The 23,471-nt window shown below is 39.3% G+C and overlaps 1 protein-coding gene across 1 annotated transcript; it reads left to right on the top strand.

The window, feature by feature from the left end:
* The first annotated feature begins 24 nt into the window (after positions 1 to 24).
* On the top strand, positions 25 to 4,779 carry LOC122305036 (ARF guanine-nucleotide exchange factor GNL2). Its single transcript, XM_043117304.1, has 2 exons — positions 25 to 1,333; positions 1,427 to 4,779. Exons 1-2 carry the CDS (start codon positions 243 to 245, stop codon positions 4,521 to 4,523), a joined length of 4,188 nt encoding a protein of 1,395 aa, XP_042973238.1. The 5' UTR covers positions 25 to 242; the 3' UTR covers positions 4,524 to 4,779.
* Positions 4,780 to 23,471: the final 18,692 nt, after the last annotated feature.

Here is a 23,471-nt window from a genome sequence, read left to right on the forward strand (position 1 = left end):
CAATTTGGAACCAAACAAATGAGTTAAAAATAAAAGGCGATTAAATAAAATAATAATAATTAAACCGACAACTTTTCTCCGTGTCCGCGTTGGTAAACAAACCCCTAAAAGGCTCATTTCATAACCACAAAGATTCCGAAAGTCTCTCCCTCCAAAACATCCGCTGTCCGTTCCTAACCGTTTTTTGAACTTCTGCAAATGTTTTTTCTTCTCTTGGCTTTTCCACTTTCTTCCTCTACTCTATGGACATGGCAAGAGATCAATATCAAGACACAGACGAAAACGACTCCACGCCGAGCCGAGAAACAAAGAAAGACCCGGCGGCCAGATCCAGAAGGAAAGATCTCGGAATCTCGTGCATGCTCAACACCGAATTGGGCGCTATTATGGCAGTGATCCGTCGTCCTCCTCTCGACCCAACTTCCCAATTCTTCGTTCCTGAGGAGAATGTCGATCCCACGATCCTGCAATCCTTGAAATCGCTTCGAGCCCTCCTCTTCAATACCCAACAAGAATGGCGTACGGTCGATCCCTCTATCTATCTCAACCCATTCCTCCAAGTGATTCAAGGCGATGACATCCCAGCCGCCGCCACAGGTATCGCTCTTTCCGCCATTTTGAAAGTGCTTACGCTCGAAATCTTCGACGAGAAGACCCCGGGAGTGAAAGAAGGTATCAATTCCATTGTTATTGGGATCACGACCTGTCGGTTAGAGAAGATCGATTCTGCTTCTGAGGATGCAGTTATGCTGAAAATCTTACAGGTCCTAACCGGTGTTATGAAGCACCGCACCTCGGTTTTGCTCACCGATCACGCTGTCTGCACTGTTGTCAACACCTGCTTTCAGGTGGTGCAGCAATCAGCGAGCAGAGGGGATTTGCTTCAGCGCAGTGCGCGGTACACAATGCATGAACTAATCCAGATTATATTCTCCCGACTGCCCGAGATTGAGGTTAAGGAAGGGGAGGATTCAGAGTCTGAGTCGGATAGCCACGATGTTGACGTTGGTGGCAATTTGGATTCCGGGTATGGCGTTCGATGTGCAGTCGATATCTTTCACTTCTTGTGCTCTCTGCTAAATGTAGTTCAAGTGGTGGAGACGGAGAGTTCTAGTTTTCAAGCTGCGGACGAAGATGTGCAGCTTTTTGCTTTGGTTTTGATCAACTCCGCAATAGAATGGAGCGGAGATGAAATCGGGAGGCACCCGAAGCTTTTGAGGATGATCAGGGATGATCTATTTCACCATTTAATCCATTACGGAATGCGATCAAGCCCTCTTGTTTTGTCCATGATTTGCAGCACTGTTTTGAACATCTACCACTTTCTTCGCAGGTTAAAAATCCGATAGCTCAAAACTTAATTTTCTTAGATTTGAAACCAAGATCTTTTAAGAGAACCCGTAAATGGTTTTTTTTTTCTTCGCAGGTTTATCCGTCTCCAACTCGAAGCCTTTTTTGTGTATGTATTGCTTAGAGTTGCCGCTCTTGGAAGCCCATTGCCACTCCAAGAAGTTGCACTTGAAGGAATTATAAATTTCTGCAGGCAACCAACGTTCATAATTGAAGCCTTTGTGAACTATGATTGTGATCCACTTTGTCGAAGCATATTTGAGGACACCGGGAAGCTACTTTGCAAGAACACGTTTCCGGTGGCTAGCCCTGTGACTGCTTCACAGGTACAAGCCTTCGAAGGATTAGCAACCATGATTCACAACATTGCGGATAATATTGATAGAGAAGATGATTTGAGCCCTTTTGATCCGTACCCAGTTGAGATCACAGAGTATAGACCCTTTTGGGAGGAGAAATCCCAAGATGAACTCGAGTCTTGGGTGGAATTTGTAAGGGTAAGGAAAGCACAGAAAAAGAAAATATTGATTGCAGCAAACCATTTCAACAGAGATGAAAAGAAGGGATTGGATTACCTTAAACTATCCAAGTTGGTTTCTGATCCCCCAGATCCAAAAGCCCATGCTTTCTTCTTCCGCTATGCTCCTGGACTAGACAAGAACATGATTGGGGATTATCTTGGCGACCCCGATCAGTTTCACGTTCTCGTTCTTAAGGAATTCACGGATACCTTCAATTTTTCAGGCATGATTCTTGACACTGCTCTACGAACTTTTCTAGAGACTTTCCGATTGCCAGGAGAGTCCCAAAAGATACAGCGGATTCTAGAATCATTCTCAGAGAAATTTTATGATCAACAACCCTCAGATACTTTTGCAACCAAGGATGCAGTCTTCATTCTTTGCTACTCCCTTATTATGCTCAACACTGATCAACACAATCCGCAGGTAAGGAAGAAGATGACAGAAGAGGAGTTCATCAGGAACAATAGAGCAATCAATGGAGGGCAGGATCTTCCTCGGGAGTACCTTTCTGAGCTTTTTTGTTCTATTTCAAACAATGCTATCACCCTTTTCGGTCAGCCTGGCGTACAAGTAGATATGAATCCAAGCAGATGGATTGAGCTGATGAATCGATCCAACTATACACAACCCTTGGTACAAAGTAATTTTGATCGTCGACTGGGAAGAGACATGTTTGCTTGCATTGCTGGGCCATCGGTTGCTTCTCTCTCTGCATTCTTTGAACATACTGATGAAGAAGAATTCCTACATGAATGCGTTGAAGTGCTGTTCTCAATTGCCAGGATAGCACAGTATGGATTGGAAGACACTCTAGATGAGCTCCTCGCCTCATTCTGCAAATACACTACACTGCTAAATCCTTATGCCTCTGCGGAAGAAACCTTATTTGTATTCAGCAATGATATAAAGCCAAAAATGGCCACACTAGCTGTTTTCACCATTGCCAATAACTTCGGGGAATCAATTCGTGGGGGATGGGGAAATATTGTGGACTGCTTATTGAAACTTAAAAGGCTAAAACTACTTCCCCAATCTGTCATTGAATTTGATACTGCTTCCCCCTCTTCATCTGACATCCCAAAAGAATCTGAATCAGCCATAATCTTCCCTGCTCGCAATCCTAAATTTGGTAGCCGCCAGACTTCTAGCACAATTAGTCGATTTTCACATTTTCTATCTCTAGACAGTACGGAAGACTCTGTGTCCCTAAACATTAGTGAATTTGAACAGAATTTGAAGATCATTAAACAGTGCCATATCGGGAATATCTTCAGCAATAGTTCAAACTTACCGGATGAAGCTTTGTTCAACCTTGGTCGCTCTCTAATATTTGCAGCTGCTGGAAAAGGACAAAAGTTCAGCACCCCCATTGAAGAAGAAGAAACAGTTGGATTCTGTTGGGATTTGGTGATTGCCATTGCTTTGGCCAATATTCAAAGGTTCCAGGAATTTTGGCCTAATTTTCATGATTATATGCTAGCAGTTGCTCAGTTTCCTATGTTCTCCCCCATTCCATTCGCAGAGAAGGCCATTATAGGCCTTTTCAAGGTATGTCTTAGGCTCCTTAGTACGTACCGACATGAGAAGTTCCCAGAGGAGCTCATTTTCAAGTCCATCAATTTAATGTGGAAGCTGGACAAAGAAATCCTGGACTCATGTTGTGAGTTGATAACACAATCAGCTAGCAAGATTCTTACAGAGTATCCTGCAAATTTGCAAACCCAATTGGGATGGAAATCAGTGCTTCATTTGCTATCAATCACTGGGCGGCACCCAGAAACCTATGATCAGGGAGTCGAGACATTGATCATGTTGTTGTCAGACGGGACCCATGTTTCCCGGACAAACTATGCTTACTGTATAGATTGTGCGTTTGGTTTTATTGCACTCAAGAACAGTCCATTGGATAAGAATTTGAAGATTCTGGACCTAATGGCGGATTCTGTGAATTTGTTGATCCAATGGTATAGGAATCAATTCTCAGAATCAGGGAACAGTTTTAGTGTTGCGAGCAATACAAGTAACTCCTCTATGGAGGACAATTCAAAAGGTATTGGCTCTTTAAACTTTGCCATGAATTTATTTCTTAAACTTGGGGAAGCACTTAGAAAGACCAGCTTAGCCCGGCGAGAAGAGATGAGAAACCATGCAATCCTATCTCTTAAAAGAAGCTTCACACTGGCTGAGGAATTGGATCTCACATCAACCAACTGTATTAACTGTTTTAACCTTGTCCTATTTGCCATGGTTGATGATTTACATGAAAAGATGTTGGAATACTCAAGAAGGGAGAACTCAGAGAGGGAGATGAGAAGTATGGAAGGGACCCTAAAGATTTCAATGGAGCTCTTGACAGATGTGTACTTGCAGTTCTTGAAACAGATATCAGCGAGTCCTGGGTTTCGGACATTCTGGTTAGGGGTGTTAAGACGAATGGATACGTGTGTGAAAGCTGATTTAGGAGAGTTTGGTAAATCAACAGTTCAAGAGCTAATTCCCGACCTTTTGAGAAAGATGATCACACAGATGAAGGAAAAGGAGATTTTAGCGCGGAAGGAAGGTGAGGATCTCTGGGAGATTACCTATATTCAGATACAATGGATAGCTCCATCACTCAAGGATGAACTATTTCCTGAAGAAATGTTTTAGTGAAAACAAAGTGATAAGACAGTTCTGGTAAAGTCTGAGTTATGGGCAACAACAGAGTTGAAAGAATATTGCCCCTTTCCTTCTCCTTACAATTTTGGTTTTCGTTTGTATCTACTTTCTTTTTCCATTTTTCCCCCATCAGACTATCAGAGGGATGTGACATGCCGTGGTAGTCTTAATCCCACGTACACAACAGCCACTAAATTATTTTCCTGTGATACTTCAATTGCTCATATGCAACTGCCAGTTACAAATCTTTCTTTTGGTAGATAAAACGACTTGTTTGTGGGGAAGCTGTAGAATCAGACAGCATTTACTTGGAATCCATTAGCCACGAAATCTAAATTTAAGAACCACAGACGTCCGAGACGGGGCAAAAATTAGGGACAAATCCAGATCATTGAGAATTATAAGAGTTCAAGCATGACTTTGTTGCATATTAAATTAGAAAAGTATTACTATGGATACAAAAACCATAAAAAATGCATAAAAGCTAAAAATTCAAAAAGAATTTGGTCCCGTTGCTACCCTTGTCTTGATACAAAAGCCTCAAGAATTTAAAATATGCTCCTTTCTCCAAAATCCTTCTAGTAGATCTAGATGTCGGAGCTCGGTACTCAACTTCAGTGCTAGACTGAGACACCACTGCTTGCTTATTTGCACTCCAAGAGACCAAACAATTGCTAAGAAAAACACCAAACCCCTGAAGTAGAGTGCCTATCATGCGGGTTGTCAGCCAATCGGAGTCACAAAAGTCTTGCAAAATAATACCTCCTTTGGAGTAGAACAACCCATGGTCAACAGTGTGCTTGACGAAGCGAATGACTCTTTTGAGGGCAGTAGAGAGAGAGAGAGAGCATGTGTTGCCATAGTTGGTTCACAGAGAAGGCAACATCAGGCCTAGTGTATTGGAGGGAGCCAACCACTTTCCGCTACTCAATAGGATCAGCTAGGGGTCACCATCATTGCAGGACATTTTCGGACATGAGGGGCAAGGAGATTGGGTTGGTTTGGCTTCAACCATGCGAGTGCGACGCAACAAATCTTGGATATACTTGGACTAACACAAACGAAGACCTGCAGTAATGTGTGTGGCTTGAATGCCATGGACATAGTTCAAGAGGCCGAGATCTTTAAGGGAATGTTTGAAAATCATTTTTATCACATCTCATCCCATCTCATCTCATCTTATTTTCTTTCCAAATATCACTAAAATACGAACATTTTTAAACTAATCAATACAATTTTTTCAAACTAATCATTACAACTTTATCAAATTTTTAAATAAAAAATAATTTAACTTTTTCAAATTCCTAAACAAAAATGATATTAAAAATTATATTCAAATAATATTTTAATTTTTTTTATTAAAGTCGATGCGTATTGGAGCTGATGTAGTTTTTCAATAAACTCTATTAATAGTCGAGTTTGTTACATTTAGACTATGCTGTTAATTGACCTATCTTGGAAGTTATTTTTTTATTAATGCTATGTTATTTACATGGTGTCTATATATACCTGGAACCTTGGAAGTGTAAAGGGTAGAACATTAAGAATCAATCAAACATATCGTTGATTGAAGTTTTCTCCTTACAATTCTTTGTTTTTCTAATTGATTTCTAACAATTGGTATCAGAGCCTATTCGATCTGAAAAGGGCATTATGGCAGCTCTTGGTTCATCTACCACTAATCCAGTTATTTGATGGTGAGAACTATGATTATTGGAGTATTGAGATGAAGACCTTGATCTTTGGGATGTTGTTGAAAGTGGAGTCTCTGCTCCAGTAGAAGGAACTTCAGAGTCAACCCAAAACAAGATTGACAAGCAAAGAGATGCTAAAGCTTTGTTTACTCTACAACAGACTATTAGTGAAGCAATCTTTATAAGACTAATGAGAGCAACAACTTAAAAGCAGGCCTAGGAGATTTTACAGTAGGAATTCTAAGGAAATTCAAAGATCAAGACCATCAAACTTCAAAACTTGAAAAGAGAAATGGAGAATCTCAAGATGAAGGACTTTGAGAATGCTACAGAGTATAGCACCAGAGTGATCGAGCTTGTGAATCATATGAGAGTATATGGAGAAGATATTACTAAGCAAAGGATTATTTAGAAATTCTTAATTAGCCTCACTGAAAAATATGATCACGTAGTGGTAGCTATTGAAGAATCCAATGATTTGTCTACTTTAACCATTACAGAACTTATGGGATGTTTGCAGGCACATTAGCAGAGATTAAGCCGAAGGAGTGGAGAGTCTCTAGAGAATGTCTTCCAATCCAAAGTCAATCTGAAGAATCCAAAATCAGGCGACTACAAAAAGAAGAATAAAAGTAAGTTCAAGTGTGAAACTTCTCAGAAGAAAGATAAATAGAAGGCTAAAAATGATGAATATCCACCTTACGGTACCTGCAAAAGACCAATCATTTGGAGAAAGATTGTTTTCACAAAGTGAAGCCCCAATGTACAAACTGTAAGAAGTTTGGTCATAGAGAAAAAGATTGCTGATATAAGGAAAAAGAGCATCAGGCTAACTATTTTGAAGAAGATCATGAGCATTTGTTCTTTACCGCATTTGTTCTTTATTTGCCAAGTTGTAGTAGAAGAAGTCAATGATAATACTTGGTTCATTGATAGTGGTTGTCGCAATCATATGGAAGTTAAGGAGAGCATCTTCATTGACCTAGATCTTTATGTCAAAACTAAGGTCAAGTTAGGGAATGGTGACCTGGTGAAGTCCAAAGGCAAAGGCATAGTAGTTGTTCAAACAAAGGAAGGTACTAGATTCATTAAAGATGTTCTTCTAGTTCCTTATTTAGAGCAAAAACTATTAAGTGTTGGTTAGATGATGCAACATGAGTATTTTTTGCACTTTGAGGGAAATTTGTGTGGAATCTTTGATGAGAAACATGATGTGGAGATTGCCGAGGCAAACATGAGAGGAAGTAGAATTTTTTCCATTGTTTGGCACTATCCTAAAGCTATGGCAGCTACGGTTGATGATTCAATACTTTAGCACCAAAGATTTGAGTATTACCACTATAGTGCCTTGAGGCTTCTTAATCAGAAAGGTATGATTAGTGACTTACCTCTAGCAGAAGCTAATAATGTTGTTTGTGAAGGATGTATGCTAGGCAAACAACATAGACAATCTTTTCCCTCTGACGGTGCATGGAGAGCCACAAAACCTCTTGAGTTTGTTCACTCTGAAGTTTTTTGGATTTTTAAAAAGTATAAGCTGTTAGTTGAGGATTAAAGTGGTTGTAAGATTAAGACTTTGATAAGTGACAGAGGTACTGAATTTAACTCAAAGAAATTTGATGATTTTTGTGAAGAAGAAGGGTTAGAGCATCAATTGACCGTAGCTTACACTCCACAACAAAATAGAGTTTCTGAAAGAAAAAATAAGACTGTAATTGAGATGGCCAGATCAATGATGCTAGAGAAATGACTTACAAAAAGGTTCTGGGTAGAGGATATTAACACAGCAATTTATTTGCTTAATAGAAGTCCAACAAGAGCAATTCCTAATCAAACTCCTACAGAGGCTTGGAGTGGTCAAAAACCTACTGCAAGTCATTTGAAGATTTTTGGCTGCATTTGCTATATTCATCAACCTTCACAGAAAAGACACAAGTTTGAAGGAAAATCTAATAAATGAGTTTCTCTTGGATATAGCACTCAATTAAAGGGGTATAGACTCTATAACTTAGAGTCAAAACAACTTGTCATAAGTAGAGATGTCGAGTTTAATGAACAAGCCACTTGGAATTGGGATGAAGAAAAGATGTCAAATCAATCTGTCAATATACCATAAATAAGAGAATCTTAGTTTCCTATTCTAAAATTCAAAATGAAGGGTATGAAGATCTGCCAATGAATCCAACTTCATCACATGGATTAGAAGATAGACTCGATGAAACTTTTCCAACAGAAAATTCTTCACCAGAATCTCCACCTAGAAGTTTAAGGTCCTTAAGTGAGGTTTAAGAATCTTGCAATTACTCCTCTGTAGAACCTGAGAATTTTGCAACAGTTGGAAAAGAAAAAATTTGAGCAAATGCAATGGAGGAGGAGATCAGAATGATAAAAAAAATGATACATGAGAGCTGGTCTCATGTCTTGACAACAAAGAAGTTATGAGGGTTAAGTGGATTTTCAAAAGAAAACTTAACTCTGATGGATCCTTAAAAAAATGCAAAGCAAGCCTTGTTGCTAAAGACTATTCACAACAGTCAGGAATTGAGTATAATGAGACTTTTGCACCAGTTGTAAGGTTAGATACAATTCGAACTCTTTGTGCACTTGCAGCTAAAAAAAGTTGGAAGATTTTTCAACTTGATGTCAAGTCAGCTTTTCTCAATGGAATTTTAGAAGAATAAGTCTATGTTGATCAACCAGAAGGCTTCATAAGAGAAGAAGGAAAAGTCTTCGATTGAAGAAGGCTTTATACGGGCTTAAACAAGCACCTAGAGCATGGTATGGAAAAATAAACAGTTATTTCAGTGATTAAGGCTTTTGTAGAAGCACGAGTGAGCCTACACTATGTGAAAATCAAGGATAAAGCTTTGCTTATAGTTTCATAGTATGTTGATGATTTGATTTTCACTGGAAATAACTTAGAAGTGATAGAAGAGTTCAAGCAAGATATTATAAGAACCTTCGAAATGAGTGACTTGCGGCTAATACATTACTTTCTTGAAATGGAAGTTTGTCCAGAGGACATCTTCATATCACAGAGAAAATATGCAGAAGACTTGTTGAAGAAACTCAAAATGTTAGGATGCAAAACAGTGGCAACACCTTTGGTTGCAAATGAAAAGCTGAAAAAGGAAGATGGGGTTAAGAAAGTAGATGCTTCAGCTTACATGAGTTTGGTTGGCAGTTTGCTATACTTAACTGCCACTCGACCTAACATTATGTATGTTACTAATTTGTTGTCCAGGTTTATGCAAAGTCCAAGCCAAATTCATTTTGGTTTTGTTAAAAGAGTTCTTAGATATGTGCAAGATACTATGGATTTTGGCATATGGTTCAAGTCATGTTCCCACTCAAAATTAACTAGCTTTATTGACATTCATTAGGCTGGCTCAGTTCATAACATGAGAAGCACTTCAGGATTTTGTTTTAATCTGGGATCAGGAGTGTTTTCCTAGAGATCAAAGAAGTAAGCTACTGTTGCTCAGTCAATTGCAAGAGCGGAGTACGTTGTAGCTGCTGGAGCTGTGAATCAAGCTATTTGGTTGAATAGAATTCTTGAAGATATGGGAGAAAAACAACAAGGTCCAGTGGAGATCTATTGTGATAATAAATCTACCATTACTATGGCTAAGAATCCAGTTTATCATAGTTGAATTAAACACATTGCAATCAAGTACCATTTCTTAAGAGAGAGAAGTTGAAGCAAGAGAAGAAGTCGAACTAAAATTCTACAACTCTGAAGAACAAGTTGCATACATTTTCACAAAAAATTTTCCTAAAGACAAGTTTCAGTTCCTAAGAATGATGTTTGGAGTTTCAGATAAATACATCAAGGATGAGTATTGAAGTTGATGCATATTGGAGCTGATGCAGTTTTCCAATAAACTCTATTAATTGTCTAGTTTGTTAAATGTACACTATGCTGTTAATTGGCCTATCTTGGCAATTGCTTTTTATTAGTGCTATGTTATTTACAAGGTGTCTATATAAACCTGTAACCTTGTAAGTATAAAGGGTAGAACATTAATAATAAATCAAACAAGTTGTTAATTAAAGTTTTATCCTTACAAATCTTTGTTTTTCTGATTGATTTCTAACATTTACAATATTTTTTATTCAATTTTTTTTCTTTCATTTTTCAAAATCTAAAAAATACTTAACTTAAACTATTTCTACTATTCATAAACCACCTTACTACTATTCACAAAATTCTCATCTCATATTATTCTCCAAGCATCCACTAAGAGGGAAATGTTGTTCGAACTTAGAAATAAGAGAATTTATCTCAATAGGGATAGTGCATGTGTTGCCCAGATGACTAACACAAGAGGGGGGGTGAATTGAGTTGTATTAAAAAAATAACAATTATAAATCAAATATACAATATAAAATATAAACAAAATACGAAATAACAATAAATATAAAGAGTAAGGGTAAGAGAGAAGCAAACTCAGTATGTTAATGAGGTTCAGCCCCACTGCCTACATTCTTGCCTCAAGCTACCCCTTGAAAATTTTCAAATTCATTATTCAACATCTTTCAGGTGGAGATAGAAACCTATTATACCTTTGAACAACACCGCTACAAAGGATCTGTGCAGAACCCCCTCTACACTTGCAATCACCTTATACGTGGTGATTCAACTATTTCCTGTTTAGAACACTTTTTACAAGCACAAGGGTTATACACACCCTTTTACTGATACAAGAGCTGATAGTGGATAGGTTATCAGAAAACACTTCTCAATGAGTGAAATAAGAACAATACAGCGTAAACTATATCTCTTTTAAAATGAATAAGGATTAAGCCTCAATGCTTATAGAAGAGAGAATGAAAGTTTTGAATGAATGTTGTATGCTCTGGATGTTGTAAATGTGAAGCTCTCAAATGATATATTTATAAGCATATGAGAATTCATATTCAGATTTAAAAAGATTCACATGTCAAAGATAACATTATTCATTTTTTCAAAAAAATTCAAATAAAAGGTTCTTCTTTTTCAATTATCAAAGACAACATCATTCATTTTTTAAAAACTTCAAACCTAATCTTTTACTTTTGGCATATGATAAAAAGAGCACACTTTACTTTTCAAAATTTTCAAACATAATATTTTTACTTTTTGCATATGATAAAAGGAACACACTTTACTTTTTAAATATTTCAAATAAAAACATCTACCTTTTGCATAAGTAAAAAAAAACATCAATTACTTTTGAAAATATTCAAATAAAACATACACACGTGAAAGATGACAATCAATCATCTTTAATATTTTTAAAGTTCAAACCTTTAATCATGTAATGCATGTGAAATATGACAATCAATCATCTTTCAAAATTTTCAATTTTAATTTTCAAAATATTCATGCACATGTGGAAAATGTATTTTAATGCTTTATGATAAAATATTAATTTTGAGTCTTAATCCTAATTTTAAATTTTTAAGAGATTTACAATATTACTCTATGATTTTAATGTGAACTTGTTCCTTTCTTGCTCATGCTTGTTTCCTTAATATGCTTGACTCTATTGTGTAAACAACTTGAGCTTGAAACTCCTTTATTCTTTGAATTCATTTGTTATCATCAAAATCTATGTGTAGATATATAATTACACAAAGTTTGAAACCTTGAGTTCAATAATCTCCCCCTTTTTGATGACGACAAATACTTGATAGAACCTGAAACTTGTATTAATACTCAAGCTCCCACTGAGAATGTGCATTAGTTTTTCAAGTAAAAGTATAAATATAATTCCAAGCATATATAACAAGTTTCGCAATTTAAACAATATTAATGTTCTAGACTAACACTTATCCTCCTTTTGGCATCATTAAAAAGGATCCGCAACAAGTAAATGGATTGAAGAAAACGGTGCGTTAGTAGAAACTGTAAATAGTTGAAAAAATAGATTCATCCGTGACCCGACAAATGTGGCTGGAGATTTGAAAAAATCGCTTGATATTGTTGACAAACGAGATTAAGAGCTCCGAGTTTCTAAAAAAATGTCATTTTCACCAATCGGTAAAAAAAAATCACATTGCTCTTTGACTTGGATGATAGCTCGTCTTATTCTTTATCCTATCTCTATAAAATCAGTCTTAAAGTTCATCTAATCCGTATCAAATTTTCTTCTCATCTCTATAATTCATCTGCATTCCTTCAACATCCTTGCTTTAATCCATCAATTTTTTTCTCAATGGCTCATTCTTCTAACATTTCTTTAAATTTATCCACGAGGTATTCTGCACCTCAACCTCCTGCCCTTTCTGTAGCTGCCATTGGTGCCATGTTGCAGCAAGAAAATAATAATTTGGCTAATAAGTCAAATTCTAATACTATCTACGACTTGGTGAGTGTGACGCCCTCAAATTCCATTTGGGATCGAACGGAAATTTGAATCGTCGAGACATGCAACACAAGGTTACCTGCTCCCGTTCATGACATATGAGATGCAATGTTCCTAACATGCATCTAACAATATGCAATATTCGCAGCGGATAATTTTTTTTTTCTTTAGCAATACTATGCACCAAATTGAAAATATCCCAAATGTTTAAAACATACTCCATACATAAAAACCTATTGAACAACTAAAATCACAACACTAGTCCAAAATAGTTATGATCTAAAAGTACTGGAGATGCAACTCCATCGTACAAGTAGTAATTTAACTACTATATTAACATTAACGACGCACCGTCGTTCAATCGACTGTGTCTAGTTGGTCAGCTCCTGATCCTCCTTCAGGTCCTGTAACAAGATCTACCATTCAAGGGGAATGGTAGTTGGGACTACCACAGTGAGATTTGATTTCAAATCTCAGCAAGTTAACAAAAAGCTTCCACACATGCTAATGATGCATGGATGGCAGTAAAAGCATAAATGTATAATCAAATTCATAAATAATTAAAGCATAACTTAGCGTACAACATAGCATAATTGACATAACTTAAATTGAAACATGAACTAAACTTGACTTGACATGAACTTGATCTGAAACTTGACTTAGTATGAACTTACTCTGAAACTTGAATTAACATGAAAAATACATACTCCACAGTTGTTGTGGCCCCATGTATTCTACGTGTAAATACATACTCCACAGTTGTTGTGGCCCCATGTATTCTACACATCACAATGCTGTTAAATACATACTCCACAGTTGTTGTGGCCCCATGTATTCTACACAAACTGAATGTACTCCAGATGAAACGTGACTAGAAAACTAAAGGACTGGAGCCCTGACGTAACATAACGTGATTTGAACATGAGTTGAAATACATAACCAACTTGAGATAGAAACATTTCGTAACATGGCATAACATATAATAGACAACATATTTAACATGACATACTTGTAATGTACAGTAATACATGACAGAATATATTATGTAACAGATAAAAATTGATGACAGAATAAGTTCTGTATAATAGATAATTACGTGATAACTTGGCATGGCATGACATATATGATAACATACATACATACACTATAGTTCCTTTACTTAGCACACATACACAGTAGACTGCTAGTAAGTTAAAAGCTAACTTACCTCGATCTCCGCGTTTCTTATAAAACTTCAAGTGCGATCACGATGAACTGTAATTAGTGATTCTAAAAGTTAGAACTAAATCACCAATAATTTGAAATATGGAAAATACTAACTTAAAGAGTAAAATTTTCATTTTACTCTCTACATGTGAGAAAATGACCGTTTTACCCATAACTTAAGGATTTTGCATACTAACTCCAAAAGTTTCCAAAATTTACATTCCTCATGTAAATTTTGTCCTAAACTTAAATATCAACTCAGAAAAATTTAAAACAAAACACAACTATGGAAAACACACTATGGCCGAAACATCCATAGGCCATTTCCCTTTATTTATTTATTTTTTTTGTTGCAATTCTTTTCAACTTCAAAACTCATGCTTAAACCAAAATTTTACAACAAACATCTTCCAATCCTAAGTTCAAAACCATACTTAAAACATCCATTTAGAAAAAGTTAATAATCAACACCAAACTTTTTTTGTAAAAAGATCCAAGTACTTGAATCATAAGTTTTGACCTTAAATCAAAACATCTCCAAGAGTTTCAAAAATCAAATCTTACTTCTAACATATTCATAATATCATCCTAACATCAACCATGCTTTAAATCATCAAACCAAAGTCACCAAAATCACAAAATAACATTTGGAGTTTTTGGTTTTACACTTAGTCCAAAAACAGAAACTTTTTCCTCAACTAGTTTTGATAAATCTCTTGATCTATGACTTATAAATATATGATCTTCAAACCAAAACATCACATGATTTAAAAAGATGTCCTAAAACATATATAAGCTTCTAATTCAAGATCACATGGTTAGAAATTAACCAAAACATAAATTTAGCCAAGAATATCCACACTTTGGCTTATTTGAATATCTCTTTGCATAAAATTTCATATCTTTGAAACTAACATCAAATATCTTCAAAATAATAATATAACATGTATATAAGATACTTAGGATCTTCCAATAAAATTATTAAAGTCATTAGAATAGGTTTAGACCACCAAAGAGTTAAACTTTCTCAAAACAGAAACTGTTTTTCTTCTTCCAGTTTCTAAGTTTCTAAATCTAAGAAAATCTTTCATCAAAACCTTTAATCATGCAAAAATCCTCAACCAATAGTCACATATACATGTTAACAATACTCCATAAAAATTTCGGACCAATATCTATCCATTAGCTTGGTCAAAAACTCCAAACTATAACATATTCTCCAGTTTATCTCCCAGAATGACCTTTCTATAGTTTACACAATATTTGACTGACCAAATGATTTTCAAATGGGGCAAATAAGATATTCATGTAAACTAGACTAAAAAAGGAACAACTTATATGAAGGAGACTTTATGATAAAATATTTACAACGGCTTCGAAATGGGCGTGCAAAAGATCTCCTAAAATCTATCCGAGAGAGAGTGTTTGATAATCTTTTATTAGAAAATGTAATTGAAGATAAGTTCATGGGTGCTGGCTGGACACATTTATGAACGAGATAAGGGAGGTGATAAGGCTGGAGTTGAGAGTTGAGTGTGGTTTTCTCCTACCCAAAATATCTATAAAAGATTATCTCATAATATTCTATTCAATAATATCTACAAAAATCAACTTAAGATATTTTTATCTAATAATATCTATAAAAATCAACTCAAAATATTTTTACCCAATAATATTCACGAAAATTACCTCAAGATATTTCTTTTTATCCAATAATATCTACAATTTTGAACAGACGTTTTGTCCGAAAATATGAAAAAATGTTATTGCGCCATAAGACTTTAAATAACCCTCCGAGTCTAATGGCACAAATTATAATACATTTTGACACTTCTAACTATCTCCAATAATCAAAAATACACTTATGATACCATAGTAAATAATAACACTAACTATGTAGTTAGACAAAAATCTATACGATTAATGGATTCGTGAAAACTTATGGGGTTTTCACGAGATTCCTAAAGTTAATAGAAATTTCACAATTGAATTTCTAGCGGGCTGTTACAATCTCCCCTCCTAAAAAAAAGATTTCGTCCTCAAAATTGAAGTAAGTAAGAAATAACAATTCAAAAGTTAAGGAAACACATATACTTTATTGATATTCGAATAACGAAGTACAACGTCTGATATTGTCAGTCCTGTACAAGTGAACCACAAAGTATCAATTAAGCAAAAGCCCAAAACAACTCTGCAAGACTGAATTTAGATGTCAAACAACTGGGGGTACTTGGCTCGCATATCAACTTCCTTCTCCCAAGTCGCCTCTTGAATATTATGATTTTGCCAAAGTACTTTGACCAATGGGATCTTATGGTTCCGCAACTCTTTATCTTTCCAGTCAAGAATTTGCATTGGCTTCTCTTCATAGGTCAAGTTGGGTTGTAAAGGTATGCTATCGGGATCCACTATCATTGGTGTCTGATTCCCAAAACTCTTTTTTAAAGAAGACACGTGGAAAACATTATGAATTCCATGGAACTCAGTTGGCAATTCCAAACGATATGTAACTACTCCCACTTTCTCCACTATCTCATAGGATCCCACATATCTCGGACTTAACTTGTTTTTCACTCCGAAATGACTTACTCCTCTCATAGGAGATACCTTCACATAGACCCAATCTCCAACTTTAAAATCTATGCTCCTCCTTCGATTATCAGCGTAGCTCTTCTGTCGACTCTGTGCTGTTTTCATCATTTCTTTAATCAAGTGTACTTGGTCCTTAATCTCTTGTAAGACTTCTGGTCCAACTATTTTGCTTTCCTGTCACCATCCGGACGTCTCGATTTCCCCGTGTTCGGGCGTGGGGATTTGGGGGGGTCACAGGTGGTCCTTGGCCACCATCAGGAGGGCCTTATCCACCGTCAGGAGAGCCTTGTCCGCAACAAGGAGGGTTTTGGCCACAACTAGGAGGTCCTTGGCCATATCAGGGAGGGCCTTGGATGTATCCAGGAGGGTCCAGTAGCTTGGTGCAAGCCGGATGCACCTATGAGCGCTTCCTGGCGCATAGGACTCCACACTTCACTGGAAATGAGGATCCACTTCAGGCTAGAAAATGGATCAAAGATCTGGAGAAAACTTTTGAGGTGTGTGGATGCACTGAGGCACAGCAAGTACTCTACGCCAACTATCTCTTGCAAGGTACCGCTTCTGATTGGTGGGATACCAAGAGGGTGCTGTTGGAATCTGAACTGGGATCTTTCGCTGCGGTGACCTGGCAGCGTTTCAAGAAGGAGTTCAATGACCGCTTCTTTCCCGCATCGGTAAGGAAGCAAAAGGCAAGAGAGTTCTCCAATCTGGTCCAAGGGGGCGCGACAGTGGAACAGTACGCCCGGAGGTTCATAGAACTTGAGCGATTTGCTCCTCATCTTGTCGCCACTGAGGAGATGCGAGCAGATCGTTTCCAGGAGGGGCTACGTCATGACATACGCCGTATGGTGGTCAGCCATCGGATATCCACTTTTCAGGAATTAGTGGATGTGGCCACCCTCGTGGAGCGGGAAAATAATCTGAGTGTGGGCTGCCCTCCAGGGCATAAGAGGCGGAGTTTTTCTGGTGAAGGAAGCAACTCGGGTTCGCCCCAGAAGTTTGTTCAGCAGACCGGAACTCGACCTCCAACGTCCTCAGGTGTTCGTATGGGAGGACGGGTGCATATTTGTGGAGCTTGTAATAGAGCTCATGAGGGTGAGTGTCGGATGAGTAGCGGACCCCAGTGTTACCGGTGCGGCCAAGTGGGACATATCGCTCGGGATTGCTCCGTCAGAGTTCAAGGAAGCCGTGGAGGTAGACACGATGGAAGAACCAACCCGAGACAAGCAGTGCAAGCCCGGGTTTATGCTGTCACACCCGGAGAGGTGGATGATGAGGCACCAGCGACCCATGATGCTGGAGTAATTACAGGTATGGTTTAATTTAATTTTAAGTTGGATTTAATTCTTGGTGTATGTGGTTTATTCTTTGCTTTTTGGATTTCATGGGTTGATGTGATTGGTTCAGGAAGAGTCCGTTTGTATGAGTTTTATGCTTGCACTTTGTTTGATTCCGGTGCTTCACGGTCGTTTGTATCTTCCACGTTTGCTCGGGTGTGTAATTTGGTCACGGAACCATTACTGAAGTCTATGGTAGTGGCTCTACCCGATGGTGAGATGGTGTGGTGTTCCAAGGTTGCTTTGGGATGTCCGTTAAATTTTGAGGGAAGGTTCTTGGATGCTGATTTGGTGGTGTTCAAGCTGTTGGGCTTTGATATCATCCTCGGGATGGATTGGCTATACCGATATTCCGCGAGTATTAATTGCAGAAGTCGGATAATTAGTTTTCAGCTTCCAGATGGTGATTGTCTGGAATTTGTGGGGAGTAGATCAAAAGAAAAACCGATAATTATATCGGCGATTCAGGCAAGACGAGAGATTGCATGGGGAGCGGATGCATTCTTGGTGCAGATGGTGTCCACGCCGTCTGAGAAGAAATCTTTAGCAGACATTCCAGTTGCGGAAGAGTTCCCCGATATGTTTGTGGATGACTTGCCCGGACTACCCCCTGTTCGGGAGATGGAGTTTGTTATAAACTTGGAACCTGGAGCGGCTCCTGTGCATAAAGTTCCTTATCGCATGGCACCGGCTGAATTGAAAGAGTTGAAGACTCAGTTGCAAGAACTGGTAGAGAAGGGATTTATTCAGCCTAGTACGTCGCCGTGGAGTGCACCAGTTTTATTTGTTAAAAAGAAAGATGGAACCCTCCGTATGTGCATTGATTATCGGGAATTGAACAAGGTGATCATCAAAAATAAATATCCTCTCCCGCAGATTGATGATTTATTTGACCAGCTTCAAGGAGCAGCCGTGTTCTCAAAAATTGATCTGAGGTCGGGATACTACCAGCTGAGAATCAGAGACCAGGATGTGCCTAAAACTGCTTTCAGGTCGAGGTATGGGCATTATGAATTTAAGGTGATGCCGTTTGGGTTAGCTAATGCCCCTGCAGCTTTCATGGATTTGATGAATCGAGTGTTTCAACCTTATCTGGATTCCTTTGTGGTAGTGTTCATTGATGATATACTGATTTATTCCCGAGATGTTGAAGAGCATGTGTATCATCTTAGTCTGGTACTTGAGAGATTGAGAGAACACCAGCTATACGCCAAGCTCAGCAAGTGTGAATTCTGGTTGGAAGAAGTTAAATTTCTTGGGCACGTAATTTCCCGGGGCGGAGTGGCTGTTGACCCTAGTAAGGTAGAAGCCATTTTGTCATGGCAGCGCCCGACAACAGTGCGCGAGGTCAGGAGTTTCTTGGGGCTCGCCGGTTACTATCGAAGATTTGTAGAGGGTTTTGCTCGCCTATCCGAACCTCTCACAGCTTTGACTCGGAAGAATACAAAATTTGTTTGGTCAGAGAAATGTGAGAGAAGCTTCCAAGAATTAAAGAACAGGTTGACGACGGCACCAGTGTTAGCGCTCCCAGAACCGCATAAGCCATTCGTAGTCTTCAGTGATGTGTCTAAGTTTGGTTTGGGTTGTGTCCTTATGCAGGAAGGACGGGTTGTAGCTTATGCATCTCGTCAGCTAAAGGACCATGAGAAGAATTATCCGACGCACGATCTAGAATTGGCTGCGATTGTTTTTGCCCTCAAAATCTGGCGGCACTTCTTGTATGGGGAAGCTTGCGAGGTTTTTACCGATCACAAGAGTTTGAAGCATTTGTTTTCCTAGAAAAATCTGAATATGAGGCAGAGGCGATGGCTGGAGCTAATCAGTGACTATCAGTGTGAGATCAAGTACCATCCGGGGAAGGCTAATATAGTTGCTGATGCTTTGAGCCGGAAGTCACATTTGGAAGATGAAGCCGAGCCGTCAGAATTGGAGTCGTTGCTTTGTGGGATGAGAAGGCTCCTTATAGAGAGTTCGCAGCAAGTAGAGATTTTGTCTTCAGTTCTTGATATTCGGGTAACTGATTTTGAAGAATTGAAAACTCTCCAAAGAAAGGATCCGAAGCTGCTGAACATCAGGAAAAGAGTCCGAAAATCTCGAGGGCCGTTGCATTATAGCATGGATAATGATGGGATACTTCGGTTCCGAGATGGCAGAGTGGTCCCAAAGGACTCAGATTTCAAAGAACGGATCATGGCGGAAGCTCATGCGGCCCCGTATTCAGTTCATCCCTGCAGTACAAAGATGTATCTAGACTTGAAGAAAAATTACTGGTGGGATGGAATGAAGAAGGACGTTGCCTTATATGTGGAGAAATGCCACACATGCCGTCAGGTGAAGGCCGAGCATCAGAGACCTGCAGGCATGCTCCAACCCCTCCCTATTCCTGAGTGGAAGTGTGATGACATCACGATGAACTTCGTAGTGGGTTTGCCAAGAACGCCTAGTGGGAAGAATTCTGTTTGGGTGATTGTGGATCGGTTAACGAAGAGTGCTCATTTTCTGCCTGTTAATAACACCGACTCTTTGGGTAAGTTGACCCGTTTGTATGTCAGAGAGATAGTGCGGCTACACGGCGTACCAAAGAGTATAGTGTCGGATCGAGACCCGAGGTTTACGTCATAGTTCTGGAAGAGTTTGCAGGCAGCTTTGGGTACTAAGTTGAAGTTCAGTACTGCTTATCACCCGCAGACAGACGGCCAGTCAGAGCGCACCATTCAGACCCTGGAAGACATGTTGCGGGCATGTGTCATGGAATTCCAAGGAAGTTGGGAAAACCATTTGCCGCTCATCGAGTTTGCATACAATAACAGCTTCCATGCGACCATTCAGATGGCTCCCTATGAAGCTCTTTATGGGAGAAAGTGCAGGTCACCCTTGTGTTGGGATGAAGTTGGAGAGAGTAGGATAATTGGACCCGAAATAATTCAAGAGATGCAAAGCCAAGTCCGGATCATCAGAGATAAAATGGCGGCAGCTTAGAGTCGCCAGAAGAGTTACGCTGATACCAGGAGGAGAGAGTTGTCGTTTGAAGTTGGTGATTGGGTTTACTTTAAAGTCTCTCCCATGAGAGGTGTTAAGCGTTTTGGTAAGAAAAGGAAGCTAGATCCGAGGTACGTCGGCCCTTTTCAGATTCTGGAGAAAGTAGGGTCCGTCGCCTATAGAGTTGCTTTGCCAGATTATTTTGGGGATGTTCATGATGTCTTCCACGTATCATCCCTGAAGAAGAGCTTTGGACAGCAAGAACCACGCTTCGTCGACCCAGCGGGTATTCGGTTGCAACCAGATCTCACTTATGAAGTTGTTCCGTCGCAGATTTTGGATTGGAAGGAGCAACAGTTGAGGTCCAAGACGATACCTTTGGTTAAAGTGGCTTGGGGAGATCCGTTAGCTCAAGACTTCTCTTGGGAGCGAGTAGCGGACATGAGGGAGCAGTACCCGTATTTGTTCGAATAGAGAAGGTATGGGTCATCACAGTTGGTTTATGGGCTTTCTTGTGGCTTGCTTTAAGTTGGTGGTTGATCTGCAAATTTCGAGGACGAAATTTGTTTTTAAGGAAGGGAGGATGTGATGACCCGCTTTTGAGTGTATTTTCGCTGAAATAGTTGTTTTTATTTTAATTAATATTTTAGTTATTTATTTTAATTTATTTGCGTTTTAAAATTGCTTTTAATTTAATTAATGTTTTGTTTTATTTCTTTTGGTTGTTTATAGTTTTTAATCTCTTTTTGGCGGTTTAGTTTCGTTTCCCGGAATGAGGATTAGACCTCATCTTTTCCCTACATCTCTTTTCCTTTTTCTCTTCTTTTTTTCTTTTTCTTTTTTTTTTTTCTTTTTCATTCCTTCTTTTTTCCTTTCTTTTCTTTTTTTTCTTTCTTTTTTTTTTTTTCTCCTCTCCCCCGCGTCGACCCCCTCCCCCCCGGTCTCTCTCTCTCTCTTCTCTCTCCCTCACGTTGGAAACTTCTTACCCCCGGTGTACCGCCGTCCGGCCACCGTGTGGCTCACCGCCGACACCATTCTCTTCGTCTCCCTCCGGCGCACCACCCCACCGATTTCCACCCCCATCCGGAAAAGCTCTCCAAAGGCTGCACGGATTTTGCCCCGATCCGCCGCCGTCGCTCCACCTCCGGCCACCATTTCTTCACCACTTCATCACCGGTCCCTTGCCATCCTAACCCACCTATTTCTGGCCTCCAACGACCACCGGAACAGCTCCTACGAGCTAACTTTCCTTTTTGGGAAATCCGGCCTCTTTCCGGCGATTCCGCCGCCACCCACGGCCAACCACCACTTCCAATAGCTTCACAACCATCCCTAGACCATTCCCTATCAATCCCAAGCCCTAGCTTGTCCCCGTTCAAAAGTGGGTTTTTCACAACCCACAGCCACAGTGAATTTTTACTGTGACGTTGCTTTTTTTGCCGCCTTTTGCAACGCCGCGAGTTTTCTAAAATTGCCATATAGCGCTGTAAGTATTTTCAAAACCCTATTTTCAGATTTAAATATATATTGCTCTTTCAATTAATTAATTCTGCTGGTTGGTTGATTCCGGACTGAGTCCGAGGAGTTTGGGGGTCGGATGGATGGAGGACGGAGTTGCTTGTTTTATTGTTTTATGGTGTTGGATTATTTTATTATGCATTGATATGGCATTACATGGTGCATGCACGTGTGATTTTGTTTATGTGTGAAAAGCCTGTGTATTGGCGTAAGTGGTCTTACGGGTGCGTGTGTATCACGACCCCAAGCCGAGATGGGGTATTATCCCGGTGGAGCTCCTCTGGTCACTCGGGAGCGGAATAAACTGAGTGATGTCCCATGAGTTGTCGCTAGACGACGGGAGCGGGGGCTAGGGGTTGCTTGGCTACGAACGCGCCGGGCGCGGAACCGGGCATCGCTCTACGCACCGACTCCGTGGCCCTTCGCTGGTGAGGGCTAGAGGATGCTTGGCTACGAACGTGCGGGGCACGGAACTGGGCATCGCTTGTTAGGTGTCACATGCGTGGTGGTACTCTGCGGTGTGGCACTGGAGCCAAGGTGTGCGGATGACCCCTAGGGGAGGTCATGGTGCATACGGATAAAATGAATAATGGTTTGAGACGATTAAAGGCCAAATGTGACTTTTGGCGTGTTTTTCGGAAAGGGTGTGTTTTTGGGCCAAATGGTTTTTTTGGCGTGTGTGGAAAATCATGTTTTATGGGCTTTGTGCATTGGGCATGTTTCATGCATATTGTTTGAGTTCTATATGTGTTTTTATCTAGTAGTGTTTGGGTTTTACTTACCTGCGGTACCATTTTTGGTTCCATAGCTTTTGGTGCAGAGTTGGAGGACGAAGAGGAGGAGGCTGAGCCCGAGGATGCGGCTCCACCGGGTTGCTGATGCTATGCTTTATATTTTTTTAAAACTGTATTTGTGTTTTTTGTAATATTTTATCTATGTACGTTTTAACAGTTTGTATTACGTTAAGAAAAATTCTGGTACTTAGTTATGACTTTCGTTATCCGCTGCGTGTTCTTTCGTGCACATTTGTTGCCTTTGCACACACTTGGCACCCGTCGATGGGATGGTGACCCAGGTTGTCACCATCCGGACGTCTCGATTTTCCCATGTTCGGACGTGGGGATTTGGGGGCGTCACATTTCCCCTACTTCATCCCAATACAGAGGTGATCTACACTTTCTACCATATAAGGCTTCATATGGTGCCATTTGAATAGTGGCCTGGAAACTATTGTTATAAGCAAATTCTACCAAAGGTAATTGT

The sequence above is a fragment of the Carya illinoinensis genome, chromosome 3 (genome assembly GCF_018687715.1).
Source record: "Carya illinoinensis cultivar Pawnee chromosome 3, C.illinoinensisPawnee_v1, whole genome shotgun sequence".
NCBI classification, from domain to species: domain Eukaryota; kingdom Viridiplantae; phylum Streptophyta; class Magnoliopsida; order Fagales; family Juglandaceae; genus Carya; species Carya illinoinensis.